The sequence below is a fragment of the Saimiri boliviensis genome, chromosome 5 (assembly GCF_048565385.1).
Source record: "Saimiri boliviensis isolate mSaiBol1 chromosome 5, mSaiBol1.pri, whole genome shotgun sequence".
NCBI classification, from domain to species: Eukaryota; Metazoa; Chordata; class Mammalia; order Primates; family Cebidae; genus Saimiri; species Saimiri boliviensis.
Genome location: NC_133453.1, coordinates 24,961,225 through 24,987,331, shown reverse-complemented (window position 1 = coordinate 24,987,331; position 26,107 = coordinate 24,961,225). Strand labels below are relative to the sequence as shown.

General features: G+C 39.5%; 1 protein-coding gene across 1 annotated transcript in view; it reads left to right on the top strand.

Annotated features, from left to right (window-relative positions):
* The window catches only part of XRCC5 (X-ray repair cross complementing 5), a 100,494-nt gene that overhangs the window by 5,186 nt on the left and 69,201 nt on the right, over window positions 1-26,107 (top strand). Inside the window, exons 3-12 of the mRNA XM_010336352.3 lie at window positions 2,724-2,907; window positions 3,795-3,843; window positions 5,079-5,201; window positions 8,764-8,955; window positions 12,878-12,992; window positions 14,518-14,656; window positions 17,531-17,643; window positions 19,306-19,368; window positions 23,944-24,081; window positions 24,932-25,022. Coding sequence (XP_010334654.1) covers window positions 2,724-2,907; window positions 3,795-3,843; window positions 5,079-5,201; window positions 8,764-8,955; window positions 12,878-12,992; window positions 14,518-14,656; window positions 17,531-17,643; window positions 19,306-19,368; window positions 23,944-24,081; window positions 24,932-25,022 — 1,207 coding nt within the window. The remainder of the gene's footprint in view (window positions 1-2,723; window positions 2,908-3,794; window positions 3,844-5,078; window positions 5,202-8,763; window positions 8,956-12,877; window positions 12,993-14,517; window positions 14,657-17,530; window positions 17,644-19,305; window positions 19,369-23,943; window positions 24,082-24,931; window positions 25,023-26,107) is intronic.

Genomic DNA, 26,107 nt, shown 5'->3' with positions numbered 1-26,107 from the left:
ATGGTTAGGCAGTTAAAAATCAGCCCTCTGAAGCGAAGAGCAGGGCAAGGAAGGGTCCCCAGAGCTGTCAGGTTCTAATCGAGGGGAGGACAGGCGGGCATAAAACTATCACTCTAAGGTAAAAAGTGGCCATGATTGGCGCCAGGAATTACAGGAATCTTAAAACAGACAGAAAACACCTGGAGTTGAGCAAGCCACAATCCCTAAGGTTTCGAGCATGCTCGGTAAAAGAGCAAGATGGTGAAATGTAACCGGTATAAAAGCTTCCTCTGGGGGCGCTCGACCAGTAAGAGCGAATTGCCGCTACTGAGCATGCGCATGACCAGTAGCCCCGGGACGCATGCGGCCCCCTTTTAAGCCCTAGCAGGGCCAGTGCGCATGCGTTAATCAATCAGGCCTGCTCGGAGGAACAAAGGAGACTGGGATCCCGGGAAAAGACGCGGGGAGGAGTCTAAAAGCTAAACAAAGACGGTCGCGGGGCCCTTGATTTTTCCCGTCGTCGTTTGTGTTCTCTTTCTTGTACTCTTCTTTGTCCAGTAAACTCTCACATTGCTTAAATAAATTTTTCTCCTGCTTTAAACCTTGCCTGTGTCTGTCGTTGGAATTCTTTACTTAGAGAAGACTAAGAACCAAAAATGCTGCAGAGTCGCCCGCCATTCCGGAGTTTCTCGGGAGAACTGCCGACTCATCCCAGTAACTAGAGTATAGGTGTTTTTTTGTTTGTTTTTGTTTCAAAAAGAAAGAGTCAGACTCAGGAAGGCTGGAGGATAAAACCTAGTGCCAGTCTGACTGCGTTCAGAATTTCCTCCCCTCCCATGACAGATTTTGTCTAGGGTAAGATTACCTTGCTTTAAGATGGATGCTTGACTAGGCGGCAGATACCCTTCCAGCCAGTATGCTAGACAGTTTGAACCCAGTAACAGGCACCATTACTCCCTGTACAACTGGAAATTGTGGTTGACTTGTTTACAGACTAGAGGATTAAACAGACGCAACAAAAATTAAGAATGACAGAATACTGTTCTCTCTCTGTACAGCACTCTTCCCCATCAGTGTAAAAAGGCTTAGGTTAATAATTAGAATGGTACAGGACTGCCCTTTGTGCCAGATACCATTTTTTGTTTTTATATTTTATTATGAAGGATTTCATAAAAGGTAAATACGGGGACTGTACAGGAAACCAATTTTCCCATTGCCTTATGCTATAAATCCTAATGTTTTAGCATATTTGTTTGATTTCTTTTTTAAATCAAGTGTTACAGATAAACTTGGAGGCCCTTCCTAACCCTTTTTGTTCTCTTCTCAGAATTTTGGTAGCTGTTACTGTGTATATTTTATACTATTGGACATAAGTATATATTCATAAATAGTATTGTATAAAGCTGTCAAAAGTGTATGTAAATTGTTTTATATGGTACATGTAATTCTGCAACATACCTTTTCTCAGCCTATGTTTTTTGAGATCTATTCATGTTGATAATGTGTTGCGCAAATTTACTCTATTTTACTGGAGTAGGATAATGCATTGTATAAATATTCTGCAGTGTATTTTTGCATTCTCCTGTTTGATAGTTTGCTTCCAGTTTTTGCCCTATTATAAACAGTGCTGAGTGTAAACTTCTGTCTATTGTCACCTTACTTACATGCACAACAATTTTTTTAGGGTATACTATAAATGCCTGCCAGTGAAATTACTGAGATAATAGGCTATCTCACAATTTTTTTTTAACCTCTGGGAAATTTAAACCAGGAATAGACATTCTGCAAAAACATACTAAAATCTTTTCTTTTCTTTTTTTTTTTTTTTTTTTTTTTTTTTGAGATGGAGTTTCGCTCTTGTTACCCTGGCTGGAGTGCAATGGCGCGATCTCGGCTCACCGCAACCTCCGCCTCCTGGGTTCAGGCAATTCTCCTGACTCAGCCTCCTGAGTAGCTGGGATTACAGGCACGCACCACCATGCCCAGCTAATTTTTGGTATTTTTAGTAGAGACGGGGTTTCACCATGTTGACCGGGATGGTCTCAATCTCTTGACCTTGTGATCCACCCGCCTCGGCCTCCCAAAGTGCTGGGATTACAGGCTTGAGCCACCGCGCCCGGCCTTTTTTTTTTTTTTTTTGAGACGGAGTTTCGCTCTTGTTACCCAGGCTGGAGTGCAATGGCGCGATCTCGGCTCACTGCAACCTCCGCCTCCTGGGTTCAGGCAATTCTCCTGCCTCAACCTCCTGAGTAGCTGGGATTACAGGCATGCGCCACCATGCCCAGCTAATGTTTTGTATTTTTAGTAGAGACGGGGTTTCACCATGTTGACCAGGATGGTCTCGATCTCTTGACCTTGTGATCCACCCGCCTCGGCCTCCCAAAGTGCTGGGATTACAGGCTTGAGCCACCGCACCCGGCAACTAAAATCTTTTCAAATTATCCATGATTGGTTGTCTAATTGAGAATTAGGGTTTGCTTTGACTGGAAGTCATCAGGAGTACTTGCCACCCTCCCATTTCCACACACCAACTTCTGCTGAAATGAAGGGTGAGACTTACAGTCAATTAAAATCTGTTGAGAACCTAAAAATTATCATTGTCCGTAAGTTTCCCGTTTCATCTCACCCAATATTATATGGATTCGCGGACCTGCCATGGTTATGCCAGAGGTACGGTGGTCCTGCTCCCTGAAGGTTAGGTATTTTATTGCTTTCAGGTTGTTCTAATATGGTATTTTCTCTAGGTGTTTGCTGAGAACAAGGATGAGATTGCTTTAGTCCTGTTTGGTACGGATGGCACTGACAATCCCCTTTCTGGTGGGGATCAGTATCAGAACATCACAGTGCACAGACATCTGATGTTACCGGATTTTGATTTGCTGGAGGACATTGAAAGCAAAATCCAACCAGGTTCTCAACAGGCTGACTGTATCCTTTTTCTGCCAGGGAAGACTTTAAGAAATTTCCATTATTCTGGGAATTGTAATGCAGTTTGATGAGACACCCCCAGAATTTCAGCTATGAGTATATGGGGATATTTTGCTCTGAGGAGGGGGAGGTAATGTGATACAGGATTTAATGTGAAATTAATCAGTTTAGGTGCCTTCCAACCCTCCACTCACTTGCCTGTTCTCTGCGTGGGTGATATTGAGAAGTTGGGAGGCATAGGAAGGGGAAAATCTAGGGAGTACATGTGAGTATTGGCTATATGCAGAGGATTTTGGTGGTGCTTGCTAGAAATGTTTGGAGTGGGATAAAAGATATTTTGAAAAGAGCATCCTCTTAATGTTCTCCACTTTTTTCTGGATGGAAGATGTTTTTGTGCCAGAAATCAGATTGATTCCCAAAGTGTGAGATTTCCAGTGTATTCCACAGCTCCCTAATTTTAAGGGATTACTCTTGTTCTTTTTCTAAGCAATTAGTAGTGCTATTCGTGATCACTGGGAAGCGCTGTTGTGTTAGGAGCAACTTGCAAATGCTACATTATGGCTCACTTCATAGTTAAGAATGGACTGTGACCACCAAAAATGGGTTCTAGATAATATTAAATGGCATAATTTTTGGTGAAATGAATGCAATGTGTTAGGTTACCTTTTGTTTCTATTTCTTTGTTGTTTTTGTCAGGATATATACTTTGATATGTAGCATATATGAATATATGTTAGTGAACTTTGGAAGAAGGACACTCAGGCAAGTATTTTAAGTCATCACATAGTTCAGTGTCCACAATTTCTAGCACAGTGGACTTCACTGGAAAGAGTTGCATGTTCATGGCATGAAGAGACTGGTGATATCCCTGTCCTTAACTAGCTGAGTCCTGGATGCACTAATTGTGAGCATGGATGTGATTCAACATGAAACCATGTAAGTGTTCCAAGGAAGAGAGCGGGAAGTGAACCTTTCTGCAAAAATAGTATGGGTTAATGTATTGAATGTACTTTGATTTATTGTTAAGCAACATGTTTGTATGGCAAAAGAAACATTTTGTAGAGTTGAATGGTTCAGTCCAACCTCTCTGTTTTTTAAAAGTTTTAAAAGAGGAAGGGCTCTACTGAGTTACTTCTCTGGGACAACATTTGGCTTATTTCAGTTTACTTCCTATTAGACTTAAGCTGAATTGCTAGGAAGTTTTTAAGATGCTAAGTGGTATAATCCATGTGTCATTGTTATTAAATGCATAGTAATTCTGATCACCTTCCCTTTTTTTGTTGTGTATGTGTGTGTGTGTGGTTTTTTTTTTTTGGAGCTGGGGTCTTGTTCTGTCACCTAGGCTAGAGTGCAATGGTGCCAACATAGCTCACAGCAACCTCACCTTGACCTCCTGGGCTCAAGAGATCCTTGCACCTGATCTTCCCAATCTTCCCGAGTAGCTGAGACTATAGGTGCACGCCACCAATTCCACCTAATTTAAAAATTTTTATTTTTGTAGAGATGGTCTCACTGTTTTGCCCAGGCTGGCCTCAAACTCCTGACTTTAAGCAGTCCTCCCATCTTGGCCTCCCAAAGTGTTAGGATTACATGCATGAACCATCATGCCTGGCCTGCTTCCTAATTCATTATTTAATTATTGTGCCTTGGAAATGTATCCCTGGAGATGCCCATGTGCATGTACACATACCTCTTGACTGTCAGGAAAACTATTTGCACTAAAATCCCAGGCCTAAATCTGTATAATCATTTCTCAATCTCTACACATCCTCTGCAAAATCTTGCCACACAGGTTTGTGCATAGAATCAGAGCAGGATGTTTAGAAATTGAACCTGAGCAAGGCTGAAGTTACAGTATGCTGGGAGAATTCTTTGTTTACATTCTGCCTATGTGGAGGCTGGAAAGGGATCTTTTTTTCATCACATTCAATTTAGGAATCCATAGTATTTCTATAATGCTCAGAAATTTTGCCTAAGATGTTCAAAGTATAAAGTATATCAGGGTTGCTTATGAGTGTAATAAGAACTTAACTGGACTACTAGAATGTAATCTCGTTTATTAACTGTGTCTAGATCCATTGCTAAGCTTCTCTCCTCAGTGACCGAGTGTATTTGAACTTGTAGAAAATAATTCAGGAGAATGATTTCTTAATTTGAAAACTCTCTTTTAGAGGAAAGAAGTTTGAGAAGAGGCATATTGAAATATTCACTGACCTCAGCAGCCGATTCAGCAAAAGTCAGCTGGATATTATCATTCATAGCTTGAAGAAATGTGACATCTCCCTGCAATTCTTGTAAGATCCTAAGAATAATACATGCATACAAATTCTCTGATTTCCTAATACAGTGAATGGGACTTCCTTAAAGAGTACTTGGTTTATGGGAATTTTCACTTTCTGTTCAAAGGCTGAATCTTTAAGATGACTGACTACTCAGCAAACATATGCTGATTACTCTCTGTGTTCTAGGAACTGTTCTGAGTGTTGGTGACGAAGAGATGAAAGTCAGTGATACAGAAGAATTGAGCTTAGTAGCAGATCATTTTTCCATGTTCTTAGACTCAAAAAATTGCAGAATTAGAGAACCCTTTGGGGGGATTCAGTTTATCTCCTTCCTGTGTAGAAAACTTTAACAGTTAGCAAACTGATGGGTTTTTTCCCCCCTTAAACAGCTCTAGAGAACTGTGTCCTGTAGAGAGTGGATGGATGTTTTAGGGTAGACAGGAATGCCAACTTGGGAATCATTCTAAATACATAACATGTTTGTATTTAACTCTTTTCAGATCCAAAAGATGTAGATACATAGATAAAATTTAATTTGTTTATGTGTATTCAGAGATGGAATCTAAAACTTTAGGGGAAAATATATATATTTCACATTTTGTTAGGAAGAGAGTTCCTCCTCACACAATAACTTAAATTTTCCCTCCAGGATTTACTTTACCTTCCACTGCTAATAAAAATTTCTTTCACTACGCGAACACTTCCTGCTGCATTTGAAACCAATTTTTTCTTGTCCTATTTTTTGTGAAAGTTGAGTGACGTTATAGGATGTTGAATTATTAATCTGTCGCTTTTCAAATTGAGAGCTTTGCCAAGAAGTCTAGTTCAGAGTGGTAAGCCTTTGACTTCTTAAAGTGCCTGACAGGGGACATTAAGAACTTGTTTTGCATGTATGAGTAGTCTTCTCTAAGACTACTGAGCAACATCTCTTTTTTGTAGGACTGTGGAAAAAGAGTTCAGAATAACCCATCAAACCAATACTTATTAAGACAGTACTTCAGAGAAATTAAGTGCTTTTTAAGTGACACTTTTATTGAGTTGAGGTTTTTCTCAGTACTTCAGAAGCCCAGCTCAGCTTCTGGTCCCTGTTCATGATCTCAGGATGCCTTTACATGATAGAAGCGTACTGTATTTCTGTGAATGTTATTTGAAAGGGCTACTCATTTTTTCAATGAGCAATACAGAAAAGTGCAGAAGAGGAAGCATAGCCTTTTCTTTTATTTGCTTTTTATTTGGTTCTTTTTTTTTTCTTGGATAATAAGCTTTCTTCCTGTGCTACAAACCTGCAGCAAAGTAGAGTTCATAATTTTTTTTTTTTTTTTTTTTTTTTTTTTTTTTTTTTGAGACGGAGTTTCGCTGTTGTTACCCAGGCTGGAGTGCAATGGCGCAATCTCGGCTCACCGCAACCTCCGCCTCCTGGGTTCAGGCAATTCTCCTGCCTCAGCCTCCTGAGTAGCTGGGATTACAGGCACGCGCCACCATGCCCAGCTAATTTTTGTATTTTTAGTAGAGACGGGGGTTTCACCATGTTAACCAGGATGGTCTCGATCTCTCGACCTCGTGATCCACCCGCCTCGGCCTCCCAAAGTGCTGGGATTACAGGCTTGAGCCACCGCGCCCGGCGAGTTCATAATTTTAATTGTTTGGTGTATTCCATGCACAATTGATTTTTCTAATTGGACTAAAAAAACACCAGCAGCTCAAAGAAGCACTGTGTTCAGAGCAGGCTTGTTCCTTGGACATAGTTTTAAATTTATTTTGTATATATTTTTTATTATTTTTATTTTTTTTAGAGATAAGGTCTTGTTCTGTTACCCAGGCTGGAGTGCAGTGGCACAGTTATAGCTCACTGCAGCCTAAAACTCTTGGGATCAAATAAACCTCCCACCTGAGCCTTTTTTATAGCTGAGATTACAGGTGTACTTCACCATACCCAGCAGTTTTTAGGTTTTTTTGTTTGTTTGTTTTTTATTTTGACATGGAGTCTTGCTCTGTCACCCAGGCTGGAGTGCAATGGCACGATCTGATCTTGGCTCACTGCAACCTCTGCCTCCTGGGCTCAAGTGGTTCTCCTGTCTCAGCCTCCCGAGGAGCTGGGATTACAGGTGTGTACCACCACACCCAGCTAACATTTGTATTTTTAGAGAGGCGGGGTTTCACCATGTTGGCCAGGCTGGTGTTGAACTCTTGATCTCAAGTGTTTTCCCCGACTTCGCCTCCCAAAGTGCTGGGATTACAGCCGTGAGCCACTGCACCCAGCGTCATTTTTAGTTTCTTCCACTGACTACTGAGGAAGCTTATTTCTGATCTAATGCAGAATAGACAGAACTGTTACTGTAACTTCTTTTTCCAGGATAACTTCCTTTCTCTTCACTTCTATGTCATTTGTCCTTTTCTAGTTGATGATAGGGAAACAGCAGTAACCTGATGCAAATCCGTGTGTCACACTTTGCTCCCTGGAAACTTTTTATCTCATAAATAATACAGGACATGCAAATTATATCATGTTGCATTTGCTAAGTATATGAAGAAAAAATGTAAATAGAAAGCCCTATTAAGAGTAGCAAATAAGGCCGGGCGCGGTGGCTCAAGCCTGTAATCCCAGTGCTTTGGGAGGCCGAGGTGGGTGGATCATGAGGTCAAGAGATCGAGACCATCCTGGTCAACATGGTGAAACCCCGTCTCTACTAAAAATATAAAAAATTAGCTGGGCATGGTGGCGCGTGCCTGTAATCCCAGCTACTCAGGAGGCTGAGGCAGGAGAATTGCCTGAACCCGGGAGGTGGAGGTTGCGGTGAGCCGAGATCGCACCCTTGTAGTCCAGCCTGGGTAATGAGCGAAACTCCGTCTCAAAAAAAAAAGAAAAGAAGAGTAGCAAATAAAATGAAAAATTGCCTTAAAAACAAATTTATTTCTCACAGTTCTGGAGGCTGGGAAGTCCAAGATCACAGCACTAGCAGATTTGGTATCTTCCGAGAGATCTCTGCTTCCAAGATGGTGCCTTATTGCTGTGTCCTTCCATGTCAAAAGGGCTAACACTGTGTGCTCACATGATGGAAGGACACAAAAGGCAAAGATGACAAAAAGCCTCTCCCTTCAACCACTTTTTTAAGGTCACTCATTCCCTACCCTTAGGACTTCATTACCTCCCAAAGACCCTCTGTCTTAATGCTATCGTATTGGTGATTAGGTTTCAACATAATGATTTTGGGGACACATTTAGGCCATAACAATGTGGAAGAGGCCAGTCTGAGAGAGTAAACCAGCATAAAGGCGAATGAAGGTAAAACAGACAGTAATTCTTGTGACAGGTGAAACCCTGGGATTTCCTAAGGCCTTGTGCCACCCTGCCTTTTCAGTTGTTTGGTTTTGTAGACCAGTGATTTTTTCCTTTTACAAATCAAAGGTTTCAGTCACTTGAAACTGGGAGAAATAAGCCAAGATAGGTAAGAGTCATTTGACAGATGAGAAATTTGAAGTTTGGTAAGGTTGACTGATATGCTCATTTTCTCATAGCTGCTGAGTGAGAGTTACAGGATTGGAACCTTAACTACTGTTGATCTTTCTTTAATAGCTTGCCTTTCTCACTTGACAAGGAAGATGGAAGTGGAGACAGAGGAGATGGCCCCTTTCTCTTGGGTGGCCATGGGCCCTCCTTTCCACTAAAAGGAATTACTGAACAGCAAAAAGAAGGTCTTGAGATAGTGAAAATGGTGATGATATCTTTAGAAGGTGAAGATGGGTTGGATGAAATTTATTCCTTCAGGTAAGAATTGAAAAAATTGCTGGGAATTTTTAATTGTATCCACATAAATTTCTTTTTTGCTTAGAGGTCATACAAATGTTTTCTTCTTCTGGGCAACTCTTGAATTAGTCATTTCTTAATATTCTGAGTTTTATTAAAGAAATGGTACCCCACTTTTAATTACCCTTTTTAAAGTTTGTGTTCTTGGCACACATTTCTCATGTATTTCCAGGACGTGTCAGTGAAGTTTAGGAATATATAGATACTATGAGAAATTAACAAGTCAAATTACAAAAGATGAAATAGTAGATTTCTTCATTATGCCAAGCTTGGGATACATTTCTTGAGCCCTTTCTTTTCATACATCTACAAAAAAACATTCTTAATTATAGAAAGTGGTCTCAGATTTGAGATGGTCAGTATCTTCCTATCATCGATTAAGGTTTTAGAAAGTAACACATTATGGTATAGTGATTTTTCTTTTAACTTTTTTTTTTTTTTTTTTCCGAGACGGAGTTTTGCTCTCGTTACCCAGGCTAGAGTGCAATGGCGCGATCTCGGCTCACCGCACCCTCCGCCTCCCGGGTTCAGGCAATTCTGCCTCAGCCTCCTGAGTAGCTGGGATTACAGGCACGCACCACCATGCCCAGCTAATTTTTTGTATTTTTAGTAGAGACGGGGTTTCACCATGTTGACCAGGATGGTCTCGATCTCTTGACCTTGTGATCCACCCGCCTCGGCCTCCCAAAGTGCTGGGATTACAGGCTTGAGCCACCGCACCTGGCCTTTTTTTTTAACTTTTGATCACAAAGTAGTTTGATCAGGTGAGAAAAAAAGACAAAAATCTACAATGCAAAGAATTCGTAGCCTACTTATTTTCCGTGGGCTTTGGAAAGGCAAAATGATTTTTAAAAAGTGAACACCCTGAAGTACCATATAATGATAAAGCAAACTTTTTTCAACCATCCAGCTAGAGACTGTGGAAGAGACCATCTCCTTTATCCATCTTATTCTTGGTTGTAATTGGACATACATGCATTTTGAGCAGAGAACCTAAGAAGGATCAGTGGCATCTAGAATACTATGTGTCTATGGGGTTCAATTTAGTAAAAGTGGCAATAGAGTACTTTACATAGCAGTATGACTTGGGTAGTTCAAATTCTCAGGGATAATACTGCTTGATATTCATGAACTGTGTACAAATTATCAATCAGTATGCAAAATACAGGCTGTTTAAGCAAATTGAAATAATGATTCAACAACTTAAATTTTTTTAAAAGTAGCTACAGCATATATCTTCTTAATATTTTTTCTCAACGACCATTTTTAATATTTCTGATGAGCTGTAATTGACAAAAACTATATTCTGGTTTCCAAGTACAGCCTTGAAAAATTATAGGTAAATGGAGTTTGAGGAAACAGAATTGAAGTTGCCCACAGTATTGCCCTAGGAATCAGTGAGGAGTCCTGTAACGCAAAGTTTCTTGGCCTAATGTGTTCTTGTCGCAATGTGTATAGATATGTGTTCTTAAGTTTGTCTTTCAAATTTGGGAATAAATGCCTTACTATAACATATTAATCATTATATCATAAAAAAAATTTAGGCTGGGCACTGTGACTCACCCGTGTAATCCCAGCACTTTGGGAGGCTGAGGCAGGCGGGTCACCTGAGGTCAGGAGTTTGAGACCAGCCTGACCAACATGGTAAAACTCTGTCTCTACTAACAATAGCAGTAATTAGCCGGGCATGGTGATTGGTGTCTGTAGTCCCAGCTATGTACTTGAGAGACAGGCAGGAGACTCACTTGAACCTGGGAGGCAAAGGTTGCAGTGAGCCAAGATCATGCCACTGCACTTCAGCCTGGTCGACAGAGCAAGACTCCGTCTCAAAAGAAAAATTAGAGGCCAATATAGATAACTCTTTAAAAAGTATGTGTGTGTCTATGTGTGTGTTTTTAATTTTTCCATAGCATAGCAGGTAGGGAAATTCTTGATTATGCATCGTTTTAGCAATTTGAAGCTACTTTGATTTTAGGTCTGCTTGAAGATGTAGACCACAACTTTGCAATCCAATACAGTAGCCGTTAGCTAAATGTGGCTATTTAAATTCAAGTTAGTTAAAATTAAATGCATTTTAAAATTGAGTCTCTCAGTCACACTAGCTGTTTTTCAGGTGTCTATTGGGCTGGCATGGTTAGAATTAGAACATTCCTATCATTGCAGAAAGTTGTACTGGACAGCACTGTGTGGATCTTGGGAAGATAACTTGACATCTACTTGGGGAGATTGAGCTCTACTGCAGAACTGAGCCAGTTGTTCTCAGATTTATTTTTTTATTTTTTATTTATTTATTTATTTATTTTTAATCGGAGTCTCAAAGAGACATGCAGTGTCTGAAACAGATCTGAAAGAGATCTTGCAGTGGTGTGATCTTGGCTCACTGAACCTCATGCGTTAGCCTCCTGAGTAGCTGGGATTACAGGCGTGTGCCACCATGCCCTGCTACTCAGATCTTACGTATTAGATACCCATCTTTAGGATTTCCCCTGAAATAGAATCTAAACCTCATGGTGATTTTAGGCCATGAGGTTTAGATTCTTTTTGACTAGTAATGTTGAGTGGGACAGATTAGACCTTGTCCAGATCCATCCATCCCTCAATAAATCCAAAACCATGGTGTACCATAGGCTCTGGAAGCTGGGTATCAGGTAAAACATCTGCTATTCATTGTAAATTATTTCTGAAAATTGGAGTCTCTTGAGCCCTCCCTGTCCATAACTCTGTGGATGATGTGAGATAATTCTCTTTACCACTTTGTAGATCTGTTTTTTATCTGTACTAAGGAGTTCAGCTGGAAAGTCTGGACTGTATGCTTTGAGTGTATTTTGTCATTAATTCCTTTGCTGCTTATTTTAGTGAATACCACAGATTCCGCCTATCTCCTATCATCTTCCCTGTTGTGTTTCATTAGGGGCCAGATGAAAATATGATTGATCTTCACTTTTGTTTAAATGAAGCAGCACTCCACAACACTGTGTTAACACCTATCCCCAGCTTTTCCCACCAGTAAGAAATGTAGAGTTACTTGCTTTACCTTAAGACTAAATATGAACTAAATTCCCTTATTCCTTGGATAGTCTTTGTTTAACTCTACCTCTGATATACATATAAAAACATTAATGTTCAGAATTGGAATTAATGGATTTTAGAGTTGTGAGCAGTGATATTATAGGATGGTACACTCCCTTTGATGTTCTAGAGCAGAGGTTCTTATCCTCAGGCCCATGGTTTTCAGGGAGTTGGTGGTGAACCCCCTACTTTTTTTTTGAGATAGAGTCTCGCTCTGTAGCCCAGGCTAGAGTGCAGTGGTGCCATCTCAGCTCACTGCAACCTCTGCCTCCCGGGTCCCAGCTCAAGCAGTTCTCCTACCTCAGCCTCCCAAGTATCTGGGATTACAGGCACGAGCCATCATGGCCTATTTTTTGTTGTTTTTAGTAGAGATGGGGTTTCACCATGTTGGCCAGTCTGGTCTTGAACTCCTCACCTCGTGATCTGCCTGCCCTGGTCTCCCAGAACCCTTTATATTATGTGCAGACTCATTTGTAAATGTGCTTTTGTCACATCCTCAAAGATGTCGTTGGTCCTGAAAAAAACGTTAAGAACCTCTGACAGAGTTGAAAGAAAATACTGAATAAGGGGAAGATAGAGCTGTTGTTTCTCACCTGTCAGTAAAGTAATTCAGCTCCTATTTCCTTCTAAGCCAACTCACTCATACTCTAGCTGTCTCCCAACTTGCGGTTGTTTTTTTCCTGCCACCCCCTGCTGTTTCTCTCTTTATAATTAACAACAGCTCACTTTTCATTCTAGAAAACCAGATGCATCATCCAGCACAAATTAACATTTAAAAAATTATTGCTTTCATTTTATACTTTTCTTTATTAAGTGAGAGTCTGAGAAAACTGTGTGTCTTCAAGAAAATTGAGAGGCATTCCATCCACTGGCCCTGCCGACTGACCATTGGCTCCAATTTGTCTATAAGGATTGCAGCCTATAAATCGGTAAGTGACAGGCACACATTTTTAACAGAAATGTTACCAGGCAGATAAATATGTGTATATAAGGAAAAGACAATCCATGTGCATGTTACTCAGAATCATAATTACTGCTTTTCTAGTTGTTCTCTCTGCTCATTTAATCTCTGTTTAGCGTTTTATGTAAAAGACAGGCTAGGAGAGGAAGTTTAAAGGATTGTCTATAATGGAGTTTGATTCCCTCTTTTACTTTGTCTCCATTGATAATTGATTGTTAGTCATAAGTTCTAGATCCCTCTGTTTTTTAAAAAAGAAAGAAAATGAAATGCATTAAGCTGTGTCACTGTAATATCATAGCAGAAATATAGACAATGCACCAAAGTCAAGTTCAGTTTTGGAGACTAAGTTACATCTAAGCCAGTTGTGAATGATCTGATAGTAACAACGTCTGAAATGTAAAAAAAAAGTTGAGTTGTTACTGTAAAATTGCATTTTTTAATATATGTACATTATATACAATAGCACACTTCAAAAAATGAGTTGTTTTGTTGATTATTTGATGAAATCTAATTTGAGTAGGTGATTATTTGATGAAATCTAATTTGTGCCTCTACATGAGCCTCTTTGCCTTTTTCCTTCAAGTGTTCAAGATAAATATATAGGAATATTTTAGGCCTATAAAATAAATATGCAAAAACATGTTTTTATATATTCAGTTGCTTTTTTGTATATTACAGAACTTAATTCTAGAATATATTATATGTCTGTGACAACCTTGGGGTAGTTCTTTATTTTAGGTTCCATCAAAGCCTAGAATAGTGTTCCTAGGAATGTGAATACCAGCTCCCCGCTTTCCTATTTGGCTTCCTTTTTAAATATTTTTGTTGATTTCTAACACAGATCTATTGCTTCCTTTTTTTTTTTCTGTTGGAAACTATGATGAAATGTGTAGTCCTCTTTTTATCAGATAGTCTGGCTGGACACAGTGGCTCATGCCTATAATCCCAGTACTTTGGGAGGCTGAGGTGGGCAGATCACTTGAGGCCAGGAGTTTGAGACCAGCCTGGTCACCATGGTGAAATCCTGTCTCTACTAAAAATATAAAAATTAGCCAGGTTTGGTGGTGCACGCCTATGGTCCCAGCTACTTGGGTGACTGAGGCACGAAAATCGCTCAAACCCAGGAGGTGGAGGTTGCAGTGAGCCGAGATCAAGCCACTGCACTCCAACCTGGGTGATAGGGTGAGACTCTGTCTCAAAATATAAAAATAAATAAGTAAGTAAAAATATTCGACATTCTGAGGTTTTGTATAGAAAGTGTGAATGTAAATATTTGTGGATTACCTTTGGGAGAAAATGAAATGCAGAGTTCTCCAGTATATTTTGTTATGAAATAAACCATAATTTTCATAATAGACATGAGCAAACAAAATAATGTAGCTAGAGTAATTGTTCTGAATTTTTGTCTGTGCCAGAGAGTATATTAGGTTTTCATCTTCTATCAATTGGAATCCTAACTTCCCTTGTTTTCCCTTTGTGTTCTGGAATGTAAGATTCTACAGGAGAGAGTTAAAAAGACTTGGACAGTTGTGGATGCAAAAACCCTGAAAAAAGAAGATATACAAAAAGAAACAGTTTATTGCTTAAACGATGATGACGAAACTGAAATTTTAAAAGAGGATATTATTCAAGGTATTTCAGTAAGAGTTTTCACTGTTGCCTAAAAGACATTTTCTTCAATGTGATACAATGCAGGCTGGGGTTTGTATTACTATTTGTTTAGTTATTTCTTTCAGTTACAGAGATAAAACTATTTGAGAGGATAATGAGACCTAGCTCCTTTAGCACGTTCGTTGAGTCTTAGGTAGGTTGGTTCTCAGGAGTACACTTGGGTGTTCCATCTCTGTGAGTTTTAAATGTCTCAAGTACAGTACTCAATACTAGGCTTTATTTTAAAGTTTGAAACTCACTAGCTAGGAGGATGTTTAAATTAATATGGCTGAACTAAGGTTTTTCTTTTATTTTTGACTTTCATGGTGATTATTCTTCTAAGTGCCACTTTCAGGTTTTATATCCTACCAGATATGCTTCCTTAATTTAAAGGCTGAAAATTATTTGTATTTATTATATTGCTTCATATTAAATAGGAGTTTTCAAGTTTTACTCCTATATTATGCCCATTTGCATTGAATAGTGTGTCTATATGGCATCTTTATGCAGAGAACTTAGAAACTAGCTGAGGATATCTGTATGTTCAAGACCTAAAATTATTAAGATACCAAATGATGGTTAAGATAGAAACCAGAGTCCTTAGATAAATGTTTTGCCAGGCTATTCGTTGCCCAGTATTTTTGATTTGCAAGTCTTGAAAAGAATTATTTTCCTCTGTGGCACTGTATCACATCTTACTATGTATATTTGTGTGTGTTGGAGGAGGGGGTTGTTTAAAGGCGGTGGTGGTTATGATTCCTTTCTCCTGATGGATTATGTATAGAATGTAATTAATACCCTACAATTTCTACTAATTCTTTAATTCAATCCTGTAGCATAGAACATGAATTTTGGAATCAAACCTGGGTTAGAATCATGGTTCCATCATTGGTTAATCATTTGATCCTAGTATAATGACTGGCTCATAGTAGGAAGAATAGCATAATTAAAGGCATAAGCAGGAAAGTAGGGGGACTTCTCAGAGAAGTAAGTAGTCCAGTTGGGTTGGTGTATTGAACATGTACAGTTTAGTACTTGAGGGTAGCATCTAATGGACAGCCTGCATTTTCTCCTTTAATCATCGGCAACCACCTTATAAAGCATGCATTCTTTGTTATTTCCATTTTATAGATAAGGGAACTGAGGCTGAAGGATATTTACTCACCTATTCAGTGCCACACAGCTCACAACTAGCAGGACTTCGGTTTAAGGCCTGTACTGCTTTGGAGTCTGTGTGCCTGCATACTATTCTGCATTCGGACTCAGTAATGAAGGGCTTTGGATAATAGGCTAAGAGTTTATACATAACCTTGAAAACAATGTGGAACCACTTACAGTTTTGAGGAGTAGGATGTCACTGGGGCTATGTTTTAGGAAGATTAATATGACAACTGGTTGTAGGATGAATTGGAAGAAGGATCTAGAGATGACAATGGATGCGAGTTCTTTTGGTTGTTAGCAAAGAAAGCAACCCTGGTTCTCTTAGGCAAAAAGGGAATTTATTGCTGGGGTAATGGAGAGGGAAGAGTTAAAAACTGCTTGGATATAAAAAGCATAGAAGTACATCTTTTCTCCTGTACCTTATTGCAGTTCCTTTGCCTGTCCTCCACTTTCCAGCCCCTGATCAGCTAGAGGTTTTTTTCCTTGAACTAAGGGACCAGTATATACATGTGGGCAAAGGAGTCTGGTTAAATGTAGTCTATTGTATACTTTTTGCCATGCACGAAAGTTAGAGTTAGGTGCCCTTTAAGTAGATGAACCAGAAAACATAAAACAGTTTTAATTAGAACCTTCAACTTACAGTTACACTATTCACACGATTCAAGTAAGAAGATGACGATGACAGAGGTAAGTTAAGACAGACATTTAGTTTTGGTAGCAGTCTTCATCATGTGCCATACATTTCCCTGTTTTTGTTGGAATTTTTGGTTTTGTTACTAGCTTTTGAAAAAAGACATAAATGGAAATAAAAATGTGTTTCTTTTTAATAAAATACTGTCAACAAATACACAGGAACCAATAAACACTAGATCACAGAATCTGTCCCTGGATATACAAGTTTTATTGTGTCTTGGGGTAAAGATGCATGTGCTTTCCCTTTGCGTTTATCCAAGGCCAGTCCTTAGATTTTGATGCTCCTTCTTCCTCTAAAACGTAAAATACTGTGTATTGGAAAGGCTTGATCTTCCATATAATACAGGCCAGGGAACAGGGTTGGACTTTTTTTTTGTTTTTAAGAAGCCAAGAGCCTGTGTTTATATAAATATCCTGTGTAATTAAAAGAAAAAAAATACAATCAAATCCCAGAAATAAATTTAAATACAGAAAAATATGCAACTTATCAATTGAATGTTTCCAAACGGAAGAGTTTTAGATTCTTCTGTCAGGCATTGCGTATCGCCAGCATGCATTTTTGAGAGCATTTTGTTCTGAAAAATTTCCTGTGGGCATTTTTCTCTGTGGGTCTCTAGGTTTCTGAATAATGCGTTCTTATGTTTACAAATCGTGCTGTACTTTAGTCAACCATGGTTTATCTTTGGAGAATAACTACTACATTACATTTGCCACATTTTTTCTTTTAGGCTGGGTAATCATTAAGGTAACTAGATTGCAAAAGATGCTACTTTAAAAAATGTAATTCGATTTTAATCATCTCTGTATTGTATATGTGGTTTGTGTATCTGCTGCTGCGTTTTCACCATTGATCACAAGGGGCAGTAATCTGATTCCAGGGAATAGAAGATGGAGTCTTGCTCTGGCATGTGCGTGTATTGTTAATGTATGCACAGAGCTAATTTCAGCTTGAAGAAAATGAGGCCCCATATGCTTAACAGATGCTCTTCTCTTTTTTTCCAGGATTCCGCTATGGAAGTGATATAGTTCCTTTCTCTAAAGTGGATGAGGAACAAATGAAATATAAATCAGAGGGGAAGTGCTTCTCTGTTTTGGGATTTTGTAAATCTTCTCAGGTACAATTGTGAACAAAATAATGAGCTCTTTCCTAATTGTTACTTGAAATGGTGTGCTTTTGATTAGTCATTTTATTTATTTATTTATTATTCTTTGAGTTACAGTTTTGTTCTTGTTGCCCAGGCTGGAGTGCAAATGGCATGATCTTAGCTCACTGCAACCTCCGCCTCCCGGGTTCAAGCTGTTCTCCTGTCTCAGCCTCCTGAGTAGCTGGGATGACAAGGTGCCCACCACCAAGCCCAGCCAATTTTTGTATTTTTAGTAGAGATGGAGTTTCACCATGTTACTCAGATTGGTCTCGAACTCCTGACCTCAGGTGATCCACCTGCCTCGGCCTCCCAAACTGCTGGGATTGCAGGCATGAGCCACTGTGCCTGGATGGTCATTTTATTTATGATGTATATTTTTTTCACTTTTAATTTTTCTAAAATGTACTCTGGGGGTTAGTGTTATCATGGTATGTATTTTATACATTAGGAAATTGAGGTTCAGAGCTGTTAAGTAAATCTATATGAGTCTAGCAAACTAAAAATATAGGATGGTTTTTCAATGGGGAATGGAAGTGGAGATGAGGGGTATGTAAATTTTATAGGCCTAACCCTCATACCTTTGAGACTCAGTCTTCTTGAATTGCTGTTATGGTAAAAGTGTCGTAATGTGTCAACTGTAGAGATGAGAGGGCATAAAAATGCATGAGAGACACTGCCCAATACAGCACATGGCATGTTCTTAAAAATAAACCCCAGGCTCCAGATTTCATGGATCAGAGAGAAGTTGATCTTGGTCGATAAGTGCAGGTGGTTGTGATTTTCAGAACTCTTCGATACTTATTTTCTAATCTGATATTAGTAGAGCTGTCTTGACCCCTCTTGATACTGTGCTAGATAAGTTAATTGAATTTAAGAGGCTGTGGGGAGAGACATGTAGTCCTTATTTTTTATTTAATTTCTCTTGCTTTCAACTCTTCCCCCTTAATTCTTCACTCAGGCCCCTTTACTATTTATCAGTGCCTCATCGCTACTTTTAGGAGGAAATGCAAACCACTTAACTTTTGTTCTTAGGAGACTTCATGATCTGATTGATCTTTGCTAATTTCTGTAATTTTTCACCTCTCCCCTCACACCGTGGCACTGTACTGTACTACAAGAGCAGTTTCCCAAACGTTCTATGGTTTTATAGCATTCCAGATTACTGTTCATACTGTTTTCCCTGCCTGGAATGCTTGTGCCCAGACTTTTCTCTTAGTTCTTGTTTGTCCTTTCAAGTCTTGACTTAGGTGTCACCATTTGCAGAAACCTTCCCTGATCCCTCATGACCAGGCTTGGTGCCCTCCTTATGTGCCATTAGACCACCATGTAACCCTGGACTGTAGTACTGCACTGCAGTTAATTTCATATTTATCTATTGAAGCTCCTCAAGGGCAGGATTATATTCTGTTCACTGTTGTGTTTATAGTACTCAGGCAGTGTTGGACACATGCTCGGTGCTCAGATACTTGTTGTGTTGCATTGAACTTCAGGTAATAAGATGTTTTTAGTATCTGTGAATGTTTTTCAGTAAGAGGATTTTGAATGGAATTTCTTAGCAATATGTAGCATGATGGTTATACATGTTACTTATTTTGGATCAAAACCAATCCTTTTCCTCTTTTACTCTTGTAGGTTCAGAGAAGATTCTTCATGGGAAATCAAGTTCTAAAGGTCTTTGCAGCAAGAGATGATGAGGTGAGTTGGCAGCAGGTCTTTGAGGTAGTGCTATAGAATTGGATTGTAATTTTATGAAAGCGTGTTGTTTGGGGCTTTTTAGTTTAAAGTGACATGAATTCTTGCAGTAGGAGTGGGAAAATCCACTAATCTTGAACTGAAAATGGAGAAATGGTAAATGAGTTTGTGTTAACATGAGCACAAGACCCGATGACATGGAGACCAAGGAAGCATTAAAAACATTTTGAACAACTGCATTTAGGTATGGGAATTTCACAGTCAAACATTAAGGAGGGTCGGGGTCAGGTTGACATTTTGTGTTGTCATAAGCATCCTGGACGTACACTTCAGTGACTCACTAGACTGCTTTTGTCATTGAAGAGATGGGTCTTTCCACTCTTCCTTTCTCGGCACTTGTTTCCTGCCTCCCCAAGATACCCTGTGTTCAGCCTGGTTTTTCTCTGGCTAACAGCCCATGACTGCAGCATTCTACGCTAACACCTGCCCTTTCTGTAAATGTTTTCTATTTGATCTCCAAGTCAGAAGTGACTTTTCTTGGAGATGTTGATGTAAACTGGGAGATTGCAATCTACTATCTCTTTAAGTCACCTTATGCAGGTTTCCAAGTTCCTGAAGTTTTTGCATTTGCAATTAATTAATTGGATGTAGAAGGCTTGTTTGGGGTGGGGGCAGGCTGGTGGTATAACTAGTATAGTTCTCTTTTTCTACTCACTTCTGGAAGGTAGCTGGTTGCTGATGTAGTGGATGGGTATTCCATTATTACCTCAGAACAGTTAAAATTAAGAGAAGAAAATGTGGGCTTCTACCCTGTACTGAATGACTTATTAGAGCACAATATTAGCATACATGAATCTTCAAATTTGAGAATCCTAGTTCATGGATTTCTCCTGAATCAAATCCTGTTGGGAATCATGCAGGTCTGGTATATACTGTCAAACCATGACTTAGCTGAAGTTTTATTTCATTTTGTTTTTTAAGAGACAGGATCTCATTATGTTTCCCAGGCTGGCCTGGAACTCCTGGGCTCAAGTGATCCTCCCACCTCTGTTTTCCCAGTTAGCTGGAACTACAGGTGTACACCACCATTTCCTGGCTTCTGCTGAAGTTTTAACTTCCACTATCTCTTTACACAAAGAACATTCTGATCACTTCTTGAGACTTGCTGGCTATGCAGTGAGGAATTACAAAGCTGTGTTGAGACACACGTGTTGGGTAATTATGTAGACTTGCTAGCTAACGGCAGCCTTGTGGATTTCGTGATTTAAATCTGGCCTTATACAAACACTAATTTCTGTATTTCATAGGATCACTTTGAGGTAACTAAGGAAAAAAAAATTATCTCCTAATGGCAAAGGGATGCTCTCTAGTGTTAGTTTTTGATGTTGTAGTCAAAAAATGATAATGCCTAATTAGAGCTTATGAGAAAAGCAAGGGAGTAAGGAACCGATGTCATATGAGGACTCCCAGTTTAAAAAAAAAATGCCTGGAGAAGACTTGTGTAGGTAGGCAGGGGAGTAGGAGGGATGACAGACATAATAGCATTCTTCATGCATTTGGAGAATTATCCTGTAGAATAGAAATTAAACTGCTTCATATCAAAGGGGTGAACAGCAAACAGCAGGTGCTGGTTTTTGTTCAAGTTGAAGAATTATTTTGTCAACAAAGATTACTGTCTCCAAATGGATTGTTTTCTTGTAAGATGGTCAGATCTCCATTTCTGTAAGTTTACAGGAAGAGTCTATCACCACGAGTCACATGCACATGTAGGTTGTTAAACTACATGAATACTGTTGGGTTTTTTAGCTCAAATATTCTGATTCTTTGGATAATTCCCTTTAAAAAAGTTTTCTCTTGTCATTACCATGTAATTTTTTGTATTGAGAATATACTGTTATGTGCTGATTTGCACTGTGTGTTGAAAACAAGGGGGAGAAAAGAAAGGAAGGAAATGGAGCTTTAGTTGAGTTATACATGGGTGTAGGATTGTCTTACCATGTAGCAGTCATTCACAGCCCCATCTTCCCTTTTTTTTTAGGGGGGTTGGAGTTTCGCTCTTTGTTGCCTAGGCTGCAGTGGCAGTCTCGGCTCACTGCAACCTCCGCCTCCTGTATTCAAGCTATTCTCCTGTCTCAGCCTCCCAAGTAGCTGGGATTACAGGTGCCTGCCACCACACCCAGCTAATTTTTGTATTTTTGGTAGCGACTGGGTTTCACCATGTTGTCCATGCTACATAGCTCATTTCTGCTAGTAAAGAATGTATTAGCTCAGTGAGGTCAAGGACTCATCTTTGTGTTTTTACAGGGCTCAAGATAGTGCCTGGCAAAGAATAGGCACTAAGTAAAATAATCTTTGAATTGAACTAAAAAAGTAATGATTTTGTTATGAAATCTGTACAGGATTCTATTGGGCAGCTCTTGAGGTCATAGGTTTTTGTTTGTTTGTTTTGTTTTTACAACAGCATGACTGAGAGGTCATAGGTTTTTTTTTTTTTTTTTTTTTTTTTTGAGACGGAGTTTCGCTCTTGTTACCCAGGCTGGAGTGCAATGGCGCCATCTCGGCTCACCGCAACCTCCGCCTCCTGGGTTCAGGCAATTCTCCTGCCTCAGCCTCCTGAGTAGCTGGGATTACAGGCACGTGCCACCATGCCCAGCTAATTTTTTGTATCTTTAGTAGAGACGGGGTTTCACCATGTTGACCAGGATGGTTTCCATCTCTTGACCTCGTGATCCACCCGCCTCGGCCTCCCAAAGTGCTGGGATTACAGGCTTGAGCCACCGCGCCCGGCGAGGTCATAGGTTTTTAACCTATGAAATCTGTACAGGATTCTAATGGCCAGGTCTTGAGGTCATAGGTTTTTTGTTTGTTTTTACAGCAGCATGGCTGAGAGGTCATAGGTTTTTAACTTTGGTAGAGTTAACCGTGATACTGAGAAAAGTACATAGTGTTTGGGGAGTTCTGCAGAGAGAGAGCTGACCAAGGTAAATCTGAAATGGAGAGGGTATCAATTTACTAAGCCTTGAGAAAAGATTAGAAGCTGGAGAGCCAGAGATTAGCAAGGGACATTCTAGCTAGGAGGAAGTGTAATGAGCAAAGGCCAAGTATGAGTCTTGCCTCAAATCAGTGATCATCTCAGTAAGACCAGAATAGAGGAACCACTGGAAGGGAGTGACATGGTGAGCCCTGTGAACAGAAGAGGCTATGAGGAAAGAGATGGATTTGACAGACAGTGTAGAAGTAGAATTGGTAGAGTTTCGTGAACACTTAAAGGTAAGGGATGAGGCCAGGCATGGCGGCTCATGCCTGTAATCTCAGCATTTTGAGAGGCCAAGGTGGATAGATCCCTTGAGGTCAGGAGTTTGAGACCAGTCTGGACAACATGGCAAAACCCCATCTCTATGAAAAATACAAAAAGTTAGTTAGGCACAGTGCCATGTGCCTGTAATTCCAGCTACTTGGGAGGCAAGAGGCACAAGAATTGCTTGAACCTGGGACACAGAAACTTCAGTGAGCTGAGACTGTACCACTGTACTCCAGCCTGGGGGATAAAGTAAGACTCTATCTCAAAAAAAAAAAAGTGAAGGATGAGAATGGTGTGGCGACATTATCAAAGACTGAGGTTTCCAGTTTGGTTGATTTGGTGATGATGTTAATGGAAATAGGGAATCCCAGAGGGGAATGAGGGGGAAAGATAGTAAGTGTAGGTTTTAGTTATGTTGTGGTGAATGTGAACAGTTCATTCTGAACAGTTTGAGATACCTGAGGATGCCATGTGAGATATCCACCAGCTAGTAGGCAATCTAAGTCTAGATCTTCAGAGAGTTTTAAAAATGAGTGTATGGATTTTTGATTCATCAACTCAGAGTTTTGGAGTAAGAGGAGGAAAGGCCTAAAGTAGAATTTAAAAATGGGTGGGGAAAAGAGAACAATCAGGGGAGAATGTTGTTTCTGAAGCCAAGGAAGGGGAAAGTATAGAGACAGCAGAATGGTGAGATGCTACTGTTAAGCAAAGTAATTGGGAACCAAGGAGTTGGCAATTAGGAGGTGATGGGCGACTTCAGAGGAGAATTTCAGTAAGGTAGTGGGGCAGTAGCTGGACTAGACTGAAGAATAATTATGCACTAAGCAGTGGAAATAGCATGATTATTACTTTATGAAATTTAGAGGTCAAGACAGAAAAGATACTGATAGCAATTTATGGAGAGGGAGGGACAAAGAAAGGATTTTATTTAGAAGAGATGAGACAAGTTTATTTTTATGGTAAGGATATAAATTTAGAGAAGGAAGGTTGGGGCAGTAAGATAGAGGATTTAGTTAATGAGGTTAAGTCCCAGAAGAGTTACAGTAAATGTAATCAAAGCAAGTGTTTGCAGTTCCTCTTGGAGGCACCGAGAGAGAGAGAGAGAGAGAGAGAGAGAGAGAGAGAGAGAGAGAGAGAGACTGAGTGAGTGTGTGTATGTGTGTGTGTGTGTATATATGTAATGGAAAGAAAGCACATAACAGTCTTAAAGTATGTAGTTCTGTTGTGAAAGCTCTCACATGTTGACTATATGTTAATACATCCATCTTTCTTACCAGGCAGCAGCAGTTGCACTTTCCTCCCTGATTCATGCTTTGAATGACTTAGACATGGTGGCCATAGTTCGATATGCTTATGACAAAAGAGCTAATCCTCAAGTCGGCGTGGCTTTTCCTCATATCAAACATAACTATGAGGTAAAACTCAAAAGTCTTAATGTTATTTTTTTCCTTCAGTTCCTTTATTCTAAGCAGTGTTTCTCAGCCGTTAATGTGCATGGTTATTACTTGGGGATTTTGTTAAAATGCAGATTCTGATTTTGTAGTTCTGAGGTAGGGCCCAGATTCTCTGTTTCTCCCGAGAAAGCATGATACTGGTCTGTGAACCACACTTTCAGTTAGAGCAAAAAGTATACATAATTACAAAATATTATTAGAATCTTTTTATTAAGTATTATGGAAATCTTTTTAAATTAGAAGAATCTAATCAATAAAGGTTCACCGTGGCCTTTTTTTGATTCTCATCCTTCTTGACTTACTGAAACCAAATGGAAAGAGAAATTACCTTCATTTTACAAATGAGAATTGTGAATAAAGGTTGAGGATGTGGTTTTGTTGTGATCCTTGTGAAACAGTTTATTTAGGGATCTCCTATGTAAAATACAGCCCTAAATCCTTACTGTTTCCTCTGTCTTAGAGAACTTACTGTGGCAGAACTGGAAAGAGAAGGCACCTGTCTTGACTTACTTCCAGGTCAACCTTCTGATCACCTCAGTCTTCTCATGTGTTGTATTGGTCATGCATTTTATAGCAGTCCTCTAGGAGTCATTCTTTTACACATTTCTCTTATGTTTAATATTCTTTATACTGTTTGCAGTTATGAACAGCCAATAGCAGAAGTCAAAACACTTTATTTTTCATGTACCAGAATTGGCTGTCTGATTTTTGAAATATTTCTGTTATGCCACTTTCACAGAATTGGGGATCAGTTTTGTATTTTTTCATTAATTTGGTCGTTTCTGTTTTTACCCCCTTTCTTTCTCATTAGTGTTTGGTGTATGTGCAGCTGCCTTTCATGGAAGACTTGCGGCAATACATGTTTTCATCCTTGAAAAACAGTAAGAAATATGCTCCCACTGGTGAGTTTGTTTCCATTTAGATCACTCGTTGGCTCTACACACACTGATCTTGGGCAGTTACCTGCCTGCAGTTGTTGGTTGGGGCCAGGTGTTTACAGGGTGCAATTAGTTGGATTTCCAATCATACACTTATACACAGTAATGATGAAGGTGGTTTACTTGGTATTTTTCCAGTAGTAGGGATAGGTTTGCCCCAGACTCGCCAAACACTGTCTAGTTTTTGCCTTGGAGCATGTACCTCGGGGCAACCTTGATGGTAATGGATGTCCGTCTCTAGTTGTGAGCAGAGCTTGCCCCTGCTAAAGTGAATCTGAGCAGTATGAAACCTTTGACTTAGTGTTCTGCGTAAGGTCTGATGTAGTTTTGAAATGAAAAGTGACAGAGCTGAAGATTAACTTTTCTCTTTGACCTCTTTTTGTAGTTTGCAGCAACAGTCCAAGTCTCATTGTTACTTATTTCTGCCTTTTAGGAGTTACTTCAGGCTTGATGTGAAAGGGCCTTATTGAGCATCTGGCTGCAGATGTCATGGTGCTATACAGAATGATTCTTACAGCCACAGGTCCAGTCTTCTAGAGAGCCTATCATTTAAAACAGTTATTATAAAATATAATAGCAGAAGTAGAAAATATATCAAAAAGAACAACAAATAATGAGTAAATGTTTTAGTTTACAAGTTTATATATACTGTCTGTGTTAATGCAGGATTAGGGAATTGTGAAGTGAGTCTCGGAACTCAGTTCTTTCTGCTATTTTGGCTAGACCCTTTGGGAGTAGTGTGCTGTAAAAAGGCCAAGAATCATATGGGTCCCTAGGGCCCGTGTCTTTACCTTCCTGCTGTAAACATATGAGTCTGCATCACGGTGGAGGTAAGCATGGACCTGAGTGTATAGAAGTTACCACTGTGTTGTAGTAGTATTCTCTGACTACGTCCTGATAATTCCAAAATTTAAATGAGTAGAATATTTGATTTAATTATTTGTTTATTTGAGACAGGATCTTGCTCTGTCACCCAGCTGGATTGCAGTGTTGTGATCATAGCTCACTCCAGCCTCAAACTCCACATGTATAAATCCATTTCACCCTGC